Source organism: Scatophagus argus, chromosome 4, assembly GCF_020382885.2.
Source record: "Scatophagus argus isolate fScaArg1 chromosome 4, fScaArg1.pri, whole genome shotgun sequence".
Taxonomy (NCBI): domain Eukaryota; kingdom Metazoa; phylum Chordata; class Actinopteri; family Scatophagidae; genus Scatophagus; species Scatophagus argus.
In genome coordinates, this window is record NC_058496.1 from 21,169,842 (window position 1) to 21,185,866 (window position 16,025).

The 16,025-nt window shown below is 42.7% G+C and overlaps 1 protein-coding gene across 9 annotated transcripts in view; it reads right to left on the minus strand.

The window, feature by feature from the left end:
* The window catches only part of arvcfb (ARVCF delta catenin family member b), a 102,669-nt gene that overhangs the window by 12,293 nt on the left and 74,351 nt on the right, over positions 1 to 16,025 (minus strand). For all 9 annotated transcript variants that reach the window (XM_046385736.1, XM_046385738.1, XM_046385735.1 and 6 more), the window contains 3 exons: positions 3,035 to 3,162; positions 1,354 to 1,504; positions 635 to 827 (listed from right to left, as the gene is read on the minus strand). In XM_046385736.1, the coding sequence (XP_046241692.1) occupies positions 635 to 827; positions 1,354 to 1,504; positions 3,035 to 3,162 (472 nt within the window). The remainder of the gene's footprint in view (positions 1 to 634; positions 828 to 1,353; positions 1,505 to 3,034; positions 3,163 to 16,025) is intronic.

Below are 16,025 nucleotides of genomic sequence, written 5' to 3' on the forward strand. Positions count from 1 at the left end.
TCTGCATTCATATATGTTACTTCTCTTTATCAGTCTGTTGAAGAACGACTATTCATTTATTTATGCAAGCAGCAGCTTCAGAGGCAACACCTCCCAATGCCCTCCAGTTTTAACAGCCTGCTAATAAATGTGTGGCGGCTGCTGGTGTGTGTGGGCTCAGGCTTGTTATAGTATAGTATTGTGATAGCCATGTTTTGGCCATTACAGACACGTTACATTATCCACCATGAATACTAATATAAAGGTTCATGATGCAAAATGCATTCAAGGTCATACTATAATTATTACATGTATAATGTCCCTGTGGTATACACACACTTCAGGCATGGTTTACATTAATATTAAGACATAGGTTCTGTTTGACTCGCTGTCTGTAATGTAATCTGTCTGACCTACAGTATAAGACAATGTTACAAACACCCAAGAAAATCCATTCAGTGCTGAGTGTATGATTGTGCAGGTTTGGGGCTCCCTATGAGAGAAAAGTAGTATGATTAATGCATAAAACATTAAACAAAACTGATTTACAGCCATAATCTAAGTGACAGTCTGTTGGCTTAGATGTACTAGAAATAGCTAGTTCACACATGTTGTAAAGCGACATTAATTACAGTCACGGTACAGTATGTCTTACCTGGTCCTGTTGATGGCGACCAACTTCTCAATGGCCTGGGCCTGGATGAGGGAGCGGGCGTTTTCAGAGCTGTCAGTGATGATCTCATGGATGGTGTTAAGGATGGCAACCACAGTGTCTTCCTCCAGGTTTTTGGCTGGCCGCTGCTGACCACTGGGCAGGTTGCTCACCAAGTCCCGCATGGCATAACTTCCTGTAAGGTGAAGTATTTTTTCAGGTTAACCAAGAGATAACGATGGGATAAAGAGGTTTAATGTGAAATGTCATCAAATTCAATCAAAATATGAACTAATTATCAAGGCATATCATTGAACATGCATTATCAAGCCATACAGCACAGTACTCAGTGTGCTGAGTCTTTGAATCTTGTAAACTGGGATAATTTCCAATGCTGTTTCACCAGAATTTCAGAATCTGACACAAGATACCACTTATCATGTCTTGGTTGCTTTGGAGACAGTTAATATTATACTCTAATGGGAAGATTTTTAACAGCTGTCTTTTCACAGTGCTTAGCTGAAGCCAATATGATGTTTCAGCAGCCAGACTGTACATCACAACTAATGTACATTAGTTTGGCTGCTTTACAATATAATCTCATTATGAGGGGATCTTGTCATGGACACAGGAAATAATTACACCAATAACTCTTTCAGTATACATATGGGCATGTGAGAACTTCTTAAATCAGCGTGTGTGGCATTGCTAATGGTTTGTACCGATCAGATCCTTGTTGCGGCGGTCGATGGACAGGTTGCGCAGGGCGATGGCCACAGCCCGGACCACCTTGTCAGAGTCAGAGCGCAACAGCTCCACCAGAATGGGAAGACCTTTCTCCTTACGCACCGTGGATCGGATGTAGTTGGACCACTGGAGGGTAGACAGAGCGCATGGCATGACTGTTTTTTATAATTTCAACCTTTAACGTCAAGGGGAGGTTGAGTGAGCACACGCTGTCAGCAACATCCTGTTTGACATTCATGCAGACCTACAGATTCCCATCTGAGAACTACCTGACACAACCACACATATTTTCTTTTGACCAGGTCACCTCCATCACACCATTTGAGAAATTCATACATGCTCACACGCACACATACTCAGTCATTCACTCACTAACTACAAGGCAGCTCAGCGCTGCTCGTTGAGCTTGACTAATTCACAACATTACACAGTGGGGCTGTGAATGGACATGTGATATAATTTGTCTTAATTTAAACATCAGTAGATTTTACTTCTCATTTTTTTTGCAACATGAAACATTAAGTTTGACATAAAAGGATTTCTCTTCTAAGAACCACTACCCCAAGAGATGTAATTAAATAGAGGACAGGCACAGCCCAACCAGTAGGTGGCAGTAGTGCACCTTAAAAAAAAGAAAGAAAAAAAAGAGGTCTGCCCAGCAGTACAGGACTAAGCTGCAGCAAAGACTGAGGAGGATTTAAAGAAGAAGCTCGGATATCCTCCCAGGGAGCAGAGACATGCTTTGTCCAGCCCCCAGATGTGACAGGGCAATGGGTTAGAGGCTCTGTAGCTTCCTGAGCCTTGCCAAGCACTCAACATGAAAAAATACAGCAAAGTGAAAGAAGGATTTCTCCTTAAATGTTCGGCTTAAATTAGTAAGTATTTGCTCAAGACCACAAATACTAAATTATAAACACACACACGCACGAAACCAAATCTGAACTGTTGAGGTGCTTTTCCAAATGAGGCGGAGAGGCTTGGTGCTGCTGGTGAATTCAGAGGACTGACGGATATGTTTACAGTTTGACATACGGGTGTTAAGAGAAGAGCTGCCGTGATGATGCTGCTGTGGGCCAAATACACCCAGCCAGCTGAAAAACATTAGCAACCACTCTTGCCCAAGGAATGGCTGTCGTAAAGTGGCATCTGACATCCAGCTTGCCCTGTTGATAATTCACCGCTGCCTGCAAGCCAGACAGCACAGACACACACCTCTCAGCAGCTCCACAGAAGCTCTAACTGGAACAAATGTCTCATTCTGGATGTGGAGGTTCTAATATAATCCATCATCAGAAGCAAACACCTAACAGTTAGTCAAGCAACTATCAGTATAAAGATAAGTGATAAGATAAAAGTTCTGAGAAACCTGCTGCTGTGCTCATTTGTGATTTATGTCAACTTCCACAGTTGCTATATGGTTTGCAGAGAGAGTGCATCTACACCTTGTTAAAGTGACTCTCTGAGGGCAGGTTTTGTTTTCTTTAAAGCCCATCAAACTCATTCAAATCACATTCCAAGAGCTACTGCTACTGGAAGGTCAATGCTGAGGACACAAGTTACAAAAATCCAATTTGTAAGTAAAAAAGGAAAAAAAAAAGAAGTCAGACAGAGCACAGTGTCTACTGTGTGTTCTGCTCTCCCCAGCCCTTGACTCACAGTCCACTGTCCAGCGCTGAGGTTCTGCAGGGCCCCGGCGGCAGCCTCCAGGGTGTTGTAGTTCTGGCTCTCCGTCAGCAGAGACAGGTAGAGCCTCACCACTTCCGGCTGATACAGCAGCTCAAAGCCTGCAGGGAAATACAGAGAAACACACACATAGATACACTGGTTAGACTCCCTGGCAGGACAGACAGGCCAATTAGGCTGAGCGAAGGTACGAGCAGTACAGTTCTGAGGTTTATCACAGACCATAGGGAGAGTTCTTTGGCAAGGGGAAACAGGAAAGAAGCTTGGCTTTACCACACCACCTGTGGTAAACATGGACAACCTTGACAAAGGCAACACATTCTGGACTGCAAAGTGTTTTGTAGAGAGAAAATGCACACAACTCTACAGCATATATGGGGTGCAAAATAGAAGATTTCCACTGGTTTCTTTATCCACTTCCTTTCTTTATTAAAAAAATATTGTATTGCCTATTTTTCTGCATAGTAATTCTAAAGCATTATGATTGAATATACAATTGAAGTAACTATTGATCTGACAAGCCTGCCCAAGCCCATACTGTTGAGAGGGAGGTTTATCTCACTAGCACATAGCACATTCCAGTGCAGACAGTCAATCATTAGGCCTCCCTCTAACGAAAACCTAATTACATTATCAGCTATTAGACAGTGCAGGCACAGGGAGAGACAGGGGTGCAGAATCACATCAAATCAAATTTATTCATTTTTTTTTTTTTTCTTATTTCAAACAGGTTCGTCACTGAGTGCTTTACAAGGGATCAACGAGACACAAAACACTTTAATAGGTGGAGATGTTAGAGCAAGGATGTTTCTTTGGTCAAGGTCATTTCGAGCAGTTCACAATTCTGGAGGGAGTCATGCATTTTTTATGTTGGGATACATCACACTACAGAAAGGGAAGGCATGTCTCATCTTCTTATGGCTTGAGCAAAATAATTCTTTACTATTCTGATATTCCCAAAGTCAAGTGAAGGCGACTACAGATATGTTCAGGTTTTATTTTACACCAGTTCTTAAAAGTAGTTGTAAAAATGTAATAATGAAGCACTCCACTTCAAAATTGATGTAAAATAGTTTTGTTGTCACGTTGAGAGTCCGCTGATGTATGGTGAAACAAAGCCAGAAGTCAGGCCGTAGTGCTTCAACAGGAGGCTCAAACTGCTATTACTCACTGAGGCTTTAACACAATTCTGCAGTCGGTATCACAAGATAGCTGATGCTTTGGTTAAAATCCTCTTTTACAGAAATACCATTCCACCAGCAGCTTCCTTCCTATCCTCTACAATAGCACACAAGCAATTTCAAATCCTTCTTCTATCCCTCTAGGCTCAAATTAAAAAAAATATAACCCAGTGTTTCTTCCTATGTCTTCTGAGGCCAGTATTTCCGAGGTTCTATTTGGAAACCCCTGTATTATGTGGGCTGGGATATATAGTAACCCTATTTGATTGATGCACATGGGCTGGCGAGGCCCTCAGCACATTTTTGAGATGTCGAAATAGGGAATCTTTTAGTTATATACTTGGGTCCCAGAATAAAAGCATGAATCAAAACCCTTAAGAGGTGGCTGGTACATTTTCAGTAGAAGAAAAGACAACAATGTGGGAAGAGTGTCATTTGTGTGCTTGTGAGGTACAACGGAAACCAGCAAACAGACATTTGTGTCTCTAAATCCACATCTCACACCCATAATTTGCAGAGAGCGTAATCCTGGGCGCGCTCCGAGATTGCCAGATTCAGGCGGAGCACCATAGTTGTTAACACTCAAAAAGCAGGGTTTTCATCCCTGTGGCGTTTCTCTCCGAGATCGTGCCAAGTCTGTTCAAAAATGTGCCAGGACGAGAGGATGTTACTGAAGGTGCTGCTTGAGAGATCTTGAACTTGTTTTCAAAGAAACAGCAGAGGCAGGAGTCATCACGCACACGACCCTGGTTGTAACCACGTGCTAAAGTATGAATCACATCAATAGGTTTTCTCAGGGGCTACGCAAGAGGGGAGAGTCTGCAAACCAGACACTCAGAAACATTCTGCATGCTTCTCATATTTCTGGCCCTACTGGGTGCACACTCAGCAAACTGGAGCCCATTTTGCAGACAGTCCTGTTGACAGACACTTCATCTCCAAGGCAGATTCTCTCTGCACAAAATGTCAGCCATGGTGAACTTTTGGTGCACGACTGTTCCTTTTATCACAGTATTTTTTAATATAAAGTGTAAATCCACATTTCTTCCATCTTGTCATTCCTGTGGTTTTGGTCTGGCAACTAACTGAAGCGACTTATGAAATTGGCGTTTCACAAATGAAGGACTCAAGTCAAAAAAGACATGTACTGCTCAACAAAGGGGGATGAGAGCGGAGGAAATTTCACCATGCCTTTAAACTAATTCCTTTATCCTTATTGGAATTTCTCACTGTTGAGCCAGAGAAAATCTCTGCCAGAGCTTTCACTCAGCGTCTTTAGCAGGGGCTTAATGTTGGCACAGTGCGCCTTAGGTCTCTCCTAGCCAGGTCAAGCTCAGTTGGCAACCGTACACTGTAGTGTTGCTTGTGTCGTCATCGGTCATCTCCTGCTAGCCTTCTGGCCTGCTAGTTGTCAGTTTGTTAGGCAGAATTACAATTCAGGGGGGGGGGGGGGGTTGTCAGTGTGATGTGACCTTGGCTTTGCTCAGGACAACCCACAGCCCTATATTCTGTGACAGACTGCAAACATGATGAGATTACTTAAATACGGATGTATCCAGCGGTGTTGTGTGCAGTGGATACAAGTGCACTTCCTTTTTGGTTAGTACAAAGCACTAAGTATACTGTTTCAAGCATCCATGGGGCACACAGCTGGAAATGGTCCAGGCTCTGGCACCAGTGGTGAAAGTAAAAGTCGAGATACTACAATGAAAAACTGCATTAACAGCAAACGTACAGTAGAAAAGGTGCCATGATCAGTATTTTCATATTATTAATGGATCAAATGACTACATGTAAAAGAGGTATTTTATAGTAACAAATTCAGAGAATTCTGCTGTGCTACACACAGCATTTCAGCTTCTTTCAGCTCAGCTGTTTCGCTTTTGCTGTCTGCAACGTTACTCCTATGGTAAACTCTCTCAGTATGGTAAACGTAGTGGAGCAGTTAGGTGCCAAAGATCCAAATATTTCCCTAAGTAGTTGGTGGAGACAAGACTAGAGCTGGTGTTATATATATGTTAGTTGTGGATTGTTACTATTGGACTAATGTGTTAAAAGCATTTTACTGCATTTTATACAATCTAAAAAAAGTGACAAAATTTATAGATTGACAGTGTGGTAAAAAGTGCAAAATTACCTCAAAATGAAGAGTACCAATTTGAGCAAAAAAACAACCAACCAACCAACCAACCAAAAAAAACCAAAAAACACCACCAAACACAAATACAGAACTGCAAGAAAATCTCTAAAGAAGACATTATAGCATAACTAATGTTATTGAGCTGAACCCAGTGTGTCTATTTGCCATGTTTGTGTATTGGTGTGGCAGAAAACATCACACAACTGGGGGCCCCTTACAAGACTGCTGAGCTTTGCTTCATAACACACGTACACACACACACACACACACACAGACTCCCGGCCTTGTCTCTATGCAAACACAAATAAATGTACAGTCAGTAACGCACATGCAGAATACTCAGGAGGGCTACACTCATTCCCTAAATGAGGTGAGAGGGGAGGAGCAGCAGGTTAATTTTCAAAGCAGAAGGCGACAGCGATGACAACTCCTGCAATTGAAGCGAGGCTCAATCAGTGCCCGCAAACTGAAGAGAAGGGGTTCTGTGGCGCTGCAGTGCGTGAAAACTGGGTTAAAAACAAAGTTAAGCTGAAGTAACTGAGTGAAGTTTGGTTCAAGTGGCTTCACTATTGGCTGGGATTACCTGATATAAGAAGGGGCATACACACTTACACATGTATGTGAACATAATGCAGACTCTCTGAGACTCACACAACCAGACAAACCTCTCACTGATTTAATTCTCTCATCTGCCATGTGCCTTCCTCTCGGATAGTTGGCTGCTCTTGTCCAGAACTGGACGCACACCTCAGCAAACACCTGCATGCACACACAGAAATCCACAAACGCAGCAGACCTTTCCCCGGGCATGTCAAAAAGTGATGTTCATCCATCCAGTCTGCCCACAACACACACAGGGTCTCTTCCTCCATCTACACGAGCACTGTACTATCTCCATTTATTTACTGCTCCGTTTCCAGCACACAGCACTTCCATCGAATCAGGGGGACATGCAGGCATATCACTTTCTACAACTCAGTGGGGAGTTTTACAGCACTGTGAAAGACCAGAGAGAGATGGAGGAAGGTAAAGACTGGCAGCTGGGAGAAAAAAATCAGACAATAAAAAAAACAATAAAAAAAATCCCTCCTATCCTATTCATCATTTATATGCTCTGGCTCTGACATCTGCACTTTTGGTAGACTGAAATGCTGATGATGTCCAGTCCTGTAGGAGAAGGAGCCATCTGCTATTACACTCATTATTAGGCAGCTGCCACTTGAAGACAGAGACATTGATGGACAGCGTAAGAAGAATAGAGAAGAAATACTCAGAGCAGCACTGACCACAGGGTTTCACTCTCTGCCTATGAAAAACATGCATGAATAAAAGGCGGCATTCCAGTGGGAAACGTCAAGTCATCGCCAGGTCATTTCCAGTCTCATGCACATTTAACCCCGCCAACCCCCTTTTTTATGTAAGAGTATCTTTATTTAAATACACATTGGCATATAGGAGAGTGCTATAGTGCTAATGAAGACTTTTGCAAAGCCACAGCAGGGCGATGCCTAAAACAGCACATCATTAAAAGCAGCATGTTACCATTATACTTATGGTCGTGACTCTCTCAGTTTCATTAAAAACCAAAAGGTGAGCAGTGGAGCCACGTAAACAGAACAAGTAAATTGGCAGCATTCCCAGGGGCATGAGAAATGCCTTTAACAGTTCCACTTTGAGTTATATAGAATCTGCAAATAATTCCTTTTTAAAATATTTTTACACTGCTTGAGAGAGCACCAGATGGATGGAGTTTACAGACATTGTTGGGATTTCAGTGCATGATGAATAATTATAATTGGACAGGCAATAATGCATGTAAACCATCTGTAAATACAGCCAAACCAGCTATGGAATAGTTCACTGTGCCACATTACGATTGTAATCTACAATTAGGCCATAAGTAAACGCTCTGATGAAGGTTTTGTTTGTCAAACTGTCAAATAAAAAGGGCATAAATTGAAGGCATGACTATTTGTAATTACTAGTGCAGTGTGACTTTTCTTGCTTTTGGGGAACCAAAACCACATAAACCTTACTGCATGATTTCAACTGAGGAAAGCATGCAAATAAATCAGTTTGTTGAGTCATACTTTTTAAGAATGGATTCAGTATCAGTGGGTCTTTACTTTACTTGATCTTTACTCTCATTTAGTTATTTTATTTTATTAGAGGTGACATGCATTTAGTACAGTCAGAGGGAATTTTCCATTTTTTGCATTCAGGAGATGCATCTTAATGTCAGGTGTGAATGTAATCAGCTTGGATGTGAGATGAGTGTCAATGCCACGTATGAATCACAAACAAAGTACATTTAAGTAACTTTCAGGTTCTCTTTCCACTGTTCTCTGGTGTCATTTCGGTTGTGGTGAAATGCTGTGAAAATCTGCTGCCCCACGCAGGTTACACTGAAAACAAACACTCTTTGTAAAATATTTTGAAAAAAGGTTTGCTTCAATTGATTTAAAACATGCAAGCGTCCTCATGCTAAACCGGAGGGAGAACACGTGATGGAGGTTCACATTCCCTTTCTCTCCACAGCACTCCCAACAGACTTGGTCTCGTAAGGAGCCAAAACAGAGTGCACTGCCAGGCTGCAAAGGCCCCTCGCCCGCCGGTCACCCCTTCAGACTGACAAGGTCCAGGAGTCATTTTTTCCTCTCTACCCGGTTGGCTTCTGCAACAGATTGGCATCTCGATGGGAAGCCCCAGGGCACCACACATTAGCATATCCACACGGTGGTTTGGCCTTAGCGTGTCGGATGTTGACAAAGAGAGGCAGAAAGGTGGCAAGTGGCCCATCTCTTGGACAGCTACCCATCAGCTTTGGGCCACATAGATGCCCTGGTGTGATGTGATTTGGTTTAGGAGACGGTAGAGGGAGAACGGAAAAGAGACAGAGTGGACAGAAAGAGAGAGAGAAAAATCACTGAAGACAAACATGCAGCACAGACCCCTCCCTTGCTTCCTCCCTCCATCTTTGCCATTTCACAACAGGGAACCTGCTCTAGCACGACCAAAAATCTGGCCGTTGAAAGCTTGTTTCCTACCATTTAGCACAACAGGACCCTTTTCAGTAAGCTGCTTCTACGGTGACAGGGGAGTACTTCCTCTTTCCTGTGCTTATAGGCCAGAAAGGTCCTGCTGTGGCCTTTTAGTCCAGAGAGGACACATCAACACCAGTAGCAAAAGCACTCTGACAAACTGACACCAAATTGTCTGAAACGTCCAAGGACTCCTTTCACAAAGTCCATCGGAAATTCTCCATCTCTCCCACTATGACCCCCTGAACTTTAGACAGAAACACAGTGCCAGAGGGTCTCTCACTCTTGAGCCTTTGTTCTATTAGGTTTTCTGTGGTTCGCTCAAAAATGTGCCTCTCAGCTATAGAGTCTCTCAGTGGATCAACAGTGCTAATGCTCTTGTTGTTTGTTTCCAGTGTTTCTCAAGCTAATGTAATAGTGTTTCAGGGCCTCGGGTGAAGGTGTTACTGTATATTAGAATCTCAGGTGGAGATGTTATTTCCCTTTGGATGAAATTTACTACCACGTTACTACCACGCAAAAGCCTTTCACGAGAACTATTCAACAAAAGTTAACACTGCCTAATGTTTACACACAGTTATCATGCGCTGCAGATCGCTTGTGTGCACACACAGCCACACGGTACAAGCTCTTTATCTGTGCCCAAGTGCTGCTACTTGTTAGGCACAGGTAAAAGCTGCATGTCACAGAGCCTGGTGCTCTTAGTTGTAACAAAATGGACTGGAGGAGTAAAAGTAAATTCCGTTTTCAAAGTTGGGCCAGCCATGTGCACTGAAACCTGAATTATGATAAGTGTGACAGTATTGAAAACAGCACTGTAGAGTCTGGATGGAGATATAAAAGTAGGCTATAGTTCATAACAGTGATTCTTAAAGTGAGGTGAGGGTTCCCAGGGAAAAGATTTATCAGTCTGTTGATTTAATTCTTTTGCAAATTTAGAGTTATTCATAGTTTTATGATTTTTCTTGATACAGCATCAATCACAACAATCCAGTGCCGTTCAAGCTCTACTATTTTCACTATAATTCCATTCATAAATAACAGCAGAATGTATGACTATTTTGGTCATACATGGTAAAAAAAAACGTCAAAAGCAAAATTCTTAAAAGATAGGGGACCTTGGACAACATTTTTTTGCATGGGGGTTTGTAGCCCAATTCGTGTCAGAAGAGAAAATGTTTGACAATCACTGGCTTGTAATATGACAAAGATAAGTATTACAGTCATGTTTGCATATGTGGGAGTTATCTTAATTACCACTTTTTGACTTAAATGTACAAGTTGTAATTACAACTGAGAAACCTTTTCCAGGCTTATTTTATTATTTCCCCTTTCTGAAAGCCAAGACATACATAAAATTCAAATTCATAAAAAAACAAACACGCCTCACATTAGCCAAACTTCATAGTTCAAGGCAAATCAACACTAATTTACACACAGCACTGACACAGCAACCCGGGTCAAATGAGTATCTGCAGTCTATCTGAATGAACACATGTCACGCAACTCACTGTTGGCCAGGTTCAGATGGTGGTCAGACTCTGCTGAGATTTAAACATAATTTAACCAAGAGGGAGAGAGTAAAAAAAAAAAAATAAACAAAGAAACCAGCTAGACAGACAGAGGGAGTTTGACTTAATTCTGTGTAATTCTCTGCTTTATAGGTAATGTATGAACTATACAGAGCTGTCTGATGACATGGGTCATAAACACTGCAATCTTTCCCATCTTAACAGAAAGTGTAGCTTTTTGGAGCCTGTCTTACACTGGGATACAGTTTACATGCTCAGTCATGAAGCTGAAGCTGCCAGACTGCTCTGTATCCTACATACTGCTGCAAGACACAAATGGCAGATATCCGTGTGGACTATGCCATTACACTGGCTACAGATGGAGAACAGATACAAAGGAGCCTGCTGCTGTGCTAATCTATCTCCTCTACTTGTTTTTCTTTTCTCCCTTTCTTCTTTCCTGCTCTCATCATCTTTGTCTACTTTTATCTCACACGACGTCCCGTATCTTCACTGTGAGACGAAAATGCAGCAGATTTGCCAAAACTAAACTACACTACCTATCGATGTAGACAATACATAGGGATGAAAGAGTGCATGATGGTTGTACTAGGGTTGCTATGGAAACCCCTCTCCATCACCACTAACAAATCTGTTCATTCGATGTTCATGTGAGACAGGAAAACAACAGCAGTACAAGGAAAATGAACAAACTGCTTTTCAATCTGCATATTAACTAAAGCAACAACTTAGTCATTTCAATGATGTGTCTGGAAGCATTGAAGACAGTGACGGACAAGCCAAACTGACAACCTTAAATGGAGACCTTTCTCAGCCTTACCTACAATTTCCACAATTCCACAGCAACCGGCCACAATGCAAGCCTGAGAGTTATAATTAGGGGACAGCGCTGCTTATGCTCTGTGTAAGTTTGTATTTAGCAGCAACAGCTCCCTCAGATGCTCAAGTACTTCAGAGTGGAGTGGCATGTGTATCTGCTTTTGAGCGCATTAATGTGTATGACTCTGAGTGTGCATGTTTCAGCATCACCTTGAGTGCCTGCTGTCTTTGCTGAGGCAAGTCACGTCCTCACCCAGACACCAAAGTAACTAGAAACTCATGCAACAGCAAGAGACAAAGAGACAGAGAGGCAGAAAAAGGTAGAAAAAGAAAGAGGTCAAGGTAAAGAGTGTGTGTGGGAGGGGGGTCCATAGAGAAAAGCTAAGGGGAGGGGAGGCAGTGGACAATGTTTCCTATTTCCTGTTCCTGACAGTTTTAGTCGCTCACCTGATCTTGAAAGGCTGAAAAACAAGCGTAAGTTGTCAGGCCAGTGTTGCACTTTCACCACAAATTCTAACGTGCAGTCGATTCCGGACATGCTACATTTACCAACGTCTGACAGGGATTTCACAGGGAAATATGGAGAGGAGGAGGCGGGAGAGGAGGAGGAGCAGGAGAAGAAGGAAGGGGAGAACAAGGGAGGGTGAGAGATAGAAAGGCAATGGAAAGTTATAACTAGGGTGGCTGGGCGGTAGGAGAGGGGAGAGGCAAAAAGACAGAGTAAGGCAGTGAGAGAGGAGGAGAAGACAAGAGTGAAGGAAAACAGGTAACCAAGGCAAGAAGCAGAGAGGGAAGGAACAATATAGTGGATGAGACAGAGAGAGAGAAAATAAAAAAGTAGAAGATGTACAGGGAGATGGATGGATAAAGAGGTAGATGAAATGTATGTGTATTTGAGCTATGAACGTTGTTTGGTGGATGGGACAGCTATCTGGTAAATAGTCCACAGAGATGCATGGATCATTTCAGGGCAACAAGAGAGTGATAAGAGGAGGGAAAGATAAAAACCATGTACAGTTTACTAGAAGAAGAACTGATGCACTGCAGCACAAGCTAAATGATGTAGTCTGCAGTTTGGGATGGGGGTTTGGAGGTTGGAGCCTTCGGGAATAAGCCTAGATAATCCTGTGGACTGCTGGCGTGTGTGTCTGTGTGTGTGTGTGTGAGGGGGCGTTAATAGAGATATGGCAGTGACTGGAACGAGGACCGAAGATAGAAGCATTAGACTGGAGCAGATGTGGAGTAAGGGGGGGACGTAACGACTGATGCAGGCCTGGGCCTGCTGTCCGGATGATGGAAAGGAATAAGGCTGAAAACGCACAAATACCCAAGCTAGAGTTGCACTAATGACTACTGTAAATTTTTTTGTTTAAACTTGCTGATACTAGTCAGTGAGTATTTGGTACTAATAGACAATGATGCAGGTATTTGATATTAAAGATGTTAAAGAGGAGTGCATGGTAGCAATGATCGAAAAAAATCCACCAGTGACAGCTGACATTTCAGACAGGAAAAGCAATTTTTGCCAACAAAAAATAAGAATTTTTGTCAAATCAAAGACCTAGTATTTCAAAAATACCATAAATTTTGAGTAGTAACAGTTACTCTGGTATGGTTATCAAGTGCACATGTGTGGTGTGAGAAATGAAAGCTTGACAGGCACAACAACTGTAACTAAAAGGGCCTTTGTTGTGTTTATTTTCATTTCTTTTTTTTTAAAGGTCGAGATTTGCAGAGTGCTCAAGCAACACAAAATATCAGGCAATGTATACGGTTTCTGCTTTTATTCTTGCCTGCACTACACCTACAGTTTCACCCCAATTAAAACATCCTGAGCTCCACCTAGCTGCTTCACCACAGCCTGGCCTTCGGCACCAAAACAAGTGCACCCTCTATATCCAGCTGGAGCCTGAACCTGGAATGTGTGATGGCGACAGTGATGGTGTCTGACAGTGGAGGGATTTCCTTTGTCCGGGTTGGTGTCAGCCCCTATCTCTCATTTAACGCTCCCTCCAGTCTCGCCAGCGCCCTCTTTGTGAAATGGCACGCTGAAGTGTGATGGATACTCTGCATTAACTCTTGCCTTGGAGTATGAAGCTCTGTGCTTTTCTCCACACACACACACACACAAACTCCCATTGCCTATGCTGTGGCCAGTTTTTTCAGGTAAATAATCCCACTCTTTCTGCGACAACAACAACAAACAACAAACAACACCACCTCTAATAGCCATATAATACCACCCTCATCTTCAGAGCGTGTGTGTGTGGACAGCTGTATGAATTGGGATTTGGATGTGTGCATCTGTGCATGTGTGTGTGCTTATAAGAGTCAAATGAAAAGCAGTGAGGATGCGATGAGTTGCCCCCGTCAGCTTAAATGAATTCATCGTCAAATCAAATGCATATTAAAATCCAAAATGCTGGTGATTATAGACCAGTCAAGCAGATTGGCTGTGGATGGTGTCGGCATCTTCCCACTCACTCTTTTCTTTCTCTTACACAAACAGAAGCTTACATCCTTCTCCTTAGACTGTGTATTTCTCCTTCTAGTCATCTCTTTCGTGACTGTTGTGTCGTCACAGGGATATTGTTTAAAGCACTGGGACCTTGGCCTTTCCACTCTTCTGATTACTTGCTTGCAAGGAATGCACAAATTTTGTGCCGCAGAGGATATGAGCGACAGTTGAATCGCTAATAAATTCATCTGAAGAGTCATGCCTGCTTGATACACGATGTAACTCTGACTGTTTTTATGCTCAGACTAAACCCTCAGGAGAGGGACAGTTTGACTGGACTCCTGCCAGCGCTGAACTCCTCTCTGCTCCATTTGACCCTCTCCTTCGATTGTTTACAAGGACAGCGGTCCTTAGGGTGCATTTAGGCACTCCTGTTTACAACAGTGTAGACTCTTTGCAACCAGTATTTCATTTACTGTTTACCAGCAACAGGACAGTGGCAAATTCTAGAGAGGCGTTTTTTTTCCCTCGCTAAGCCTCTGTTGTAGCTCCAGCGATGGCAGTCGCCGCTGCATTAATCTGCTTTTAATTAGATTAAAGCATCTCTTGCAGCAACAGGAAGCAGCACTCTTGTGCCTCAAAGAGGTCCAAACAAAGGCTCCAATTGGCAAGTAAATCTCAGTGCGCTGCCTCCTACTTCCCTGGAATCGTTCTTCTCTCATAATTATCACTTTGCTCCAACTGCTCAGGTTTGAGAAGATGGGGGAGGCGAATGACATGGTTGATCATCTGAAGAACCTGATGTTGCTGGCTACTTTGGATTCCCCTGTTATCTTTAGTATACCACAGAGGCTTGTAGGAGGAGGAACACTGATGGGGGGCATCAGGATTTTTTCAGGGGTAAGGAAAGTTTGAATCACTTGAGATATCAGTGATATCATAGGTGGGAGGAAATGGAAGTTTATGCCATGCCACAGAGGAAGTGCTGGGAATTAGAGGCACCCCATTATGCTTTGGCAAACACAGGTGGATAAATGCTGCCATGCATCAACGCACACACAAACACACATACTAATCTGCAAGGACTTTATTCCACTAATGATGTGTAGAGCAGCCACTCTCCAAGAGACCTCCTAGGAATAGCATTATTATGCAAACCTCTTTGTATTTCCAACAAAACACAAGGTGGTCCTACTTAAGTAAACCTCTCGCTCCCCTCATTTATTCTTTACTCCTCCTTGCCTTGTTATCACTCCTTTTCATCACTGCCTGTGTGAAACAGCTCATATGGGGAGGACACACGTTAAAAATGTCAGCTGCAAGCCGCTGGCTATTCACGTAATTAGCCCTTTTTCTGTGTTGTGCTTATTTTTTACTGTCAACAGCAAAGGAGGGAGAGTGATTGGCATGTAAGGAGTGTTGGGCCAGCTGTGGCCACCTGAGCACGCTCAGTGGCACTCCCAACACCTGGTGTGGCACAGCAAGTTCAGTGCTAATCTCAGACAAGATAGCAATGAAAGGGTGATGGAACATCTTGGACCATCTTCAGTAGGCTTTTAACACATTGGCAAAAAGTGTAAAGACACAATGTAATACAATATATATATTGTTTTGTTTATCCTATTTTTATACCTTTCACTTATCTTTCTTGGTTGGGAACGCTTTCTTTTAATGCCCCAAGTTTCGATATTGTTGAAGTCACTGTAATATGTCAGGAATAATTCACATCTGTTCAACATCTGTCTAGAATGTTGAAAAGATGTGAAGTTAGCTTCAGTCTGTGTTGAATGATT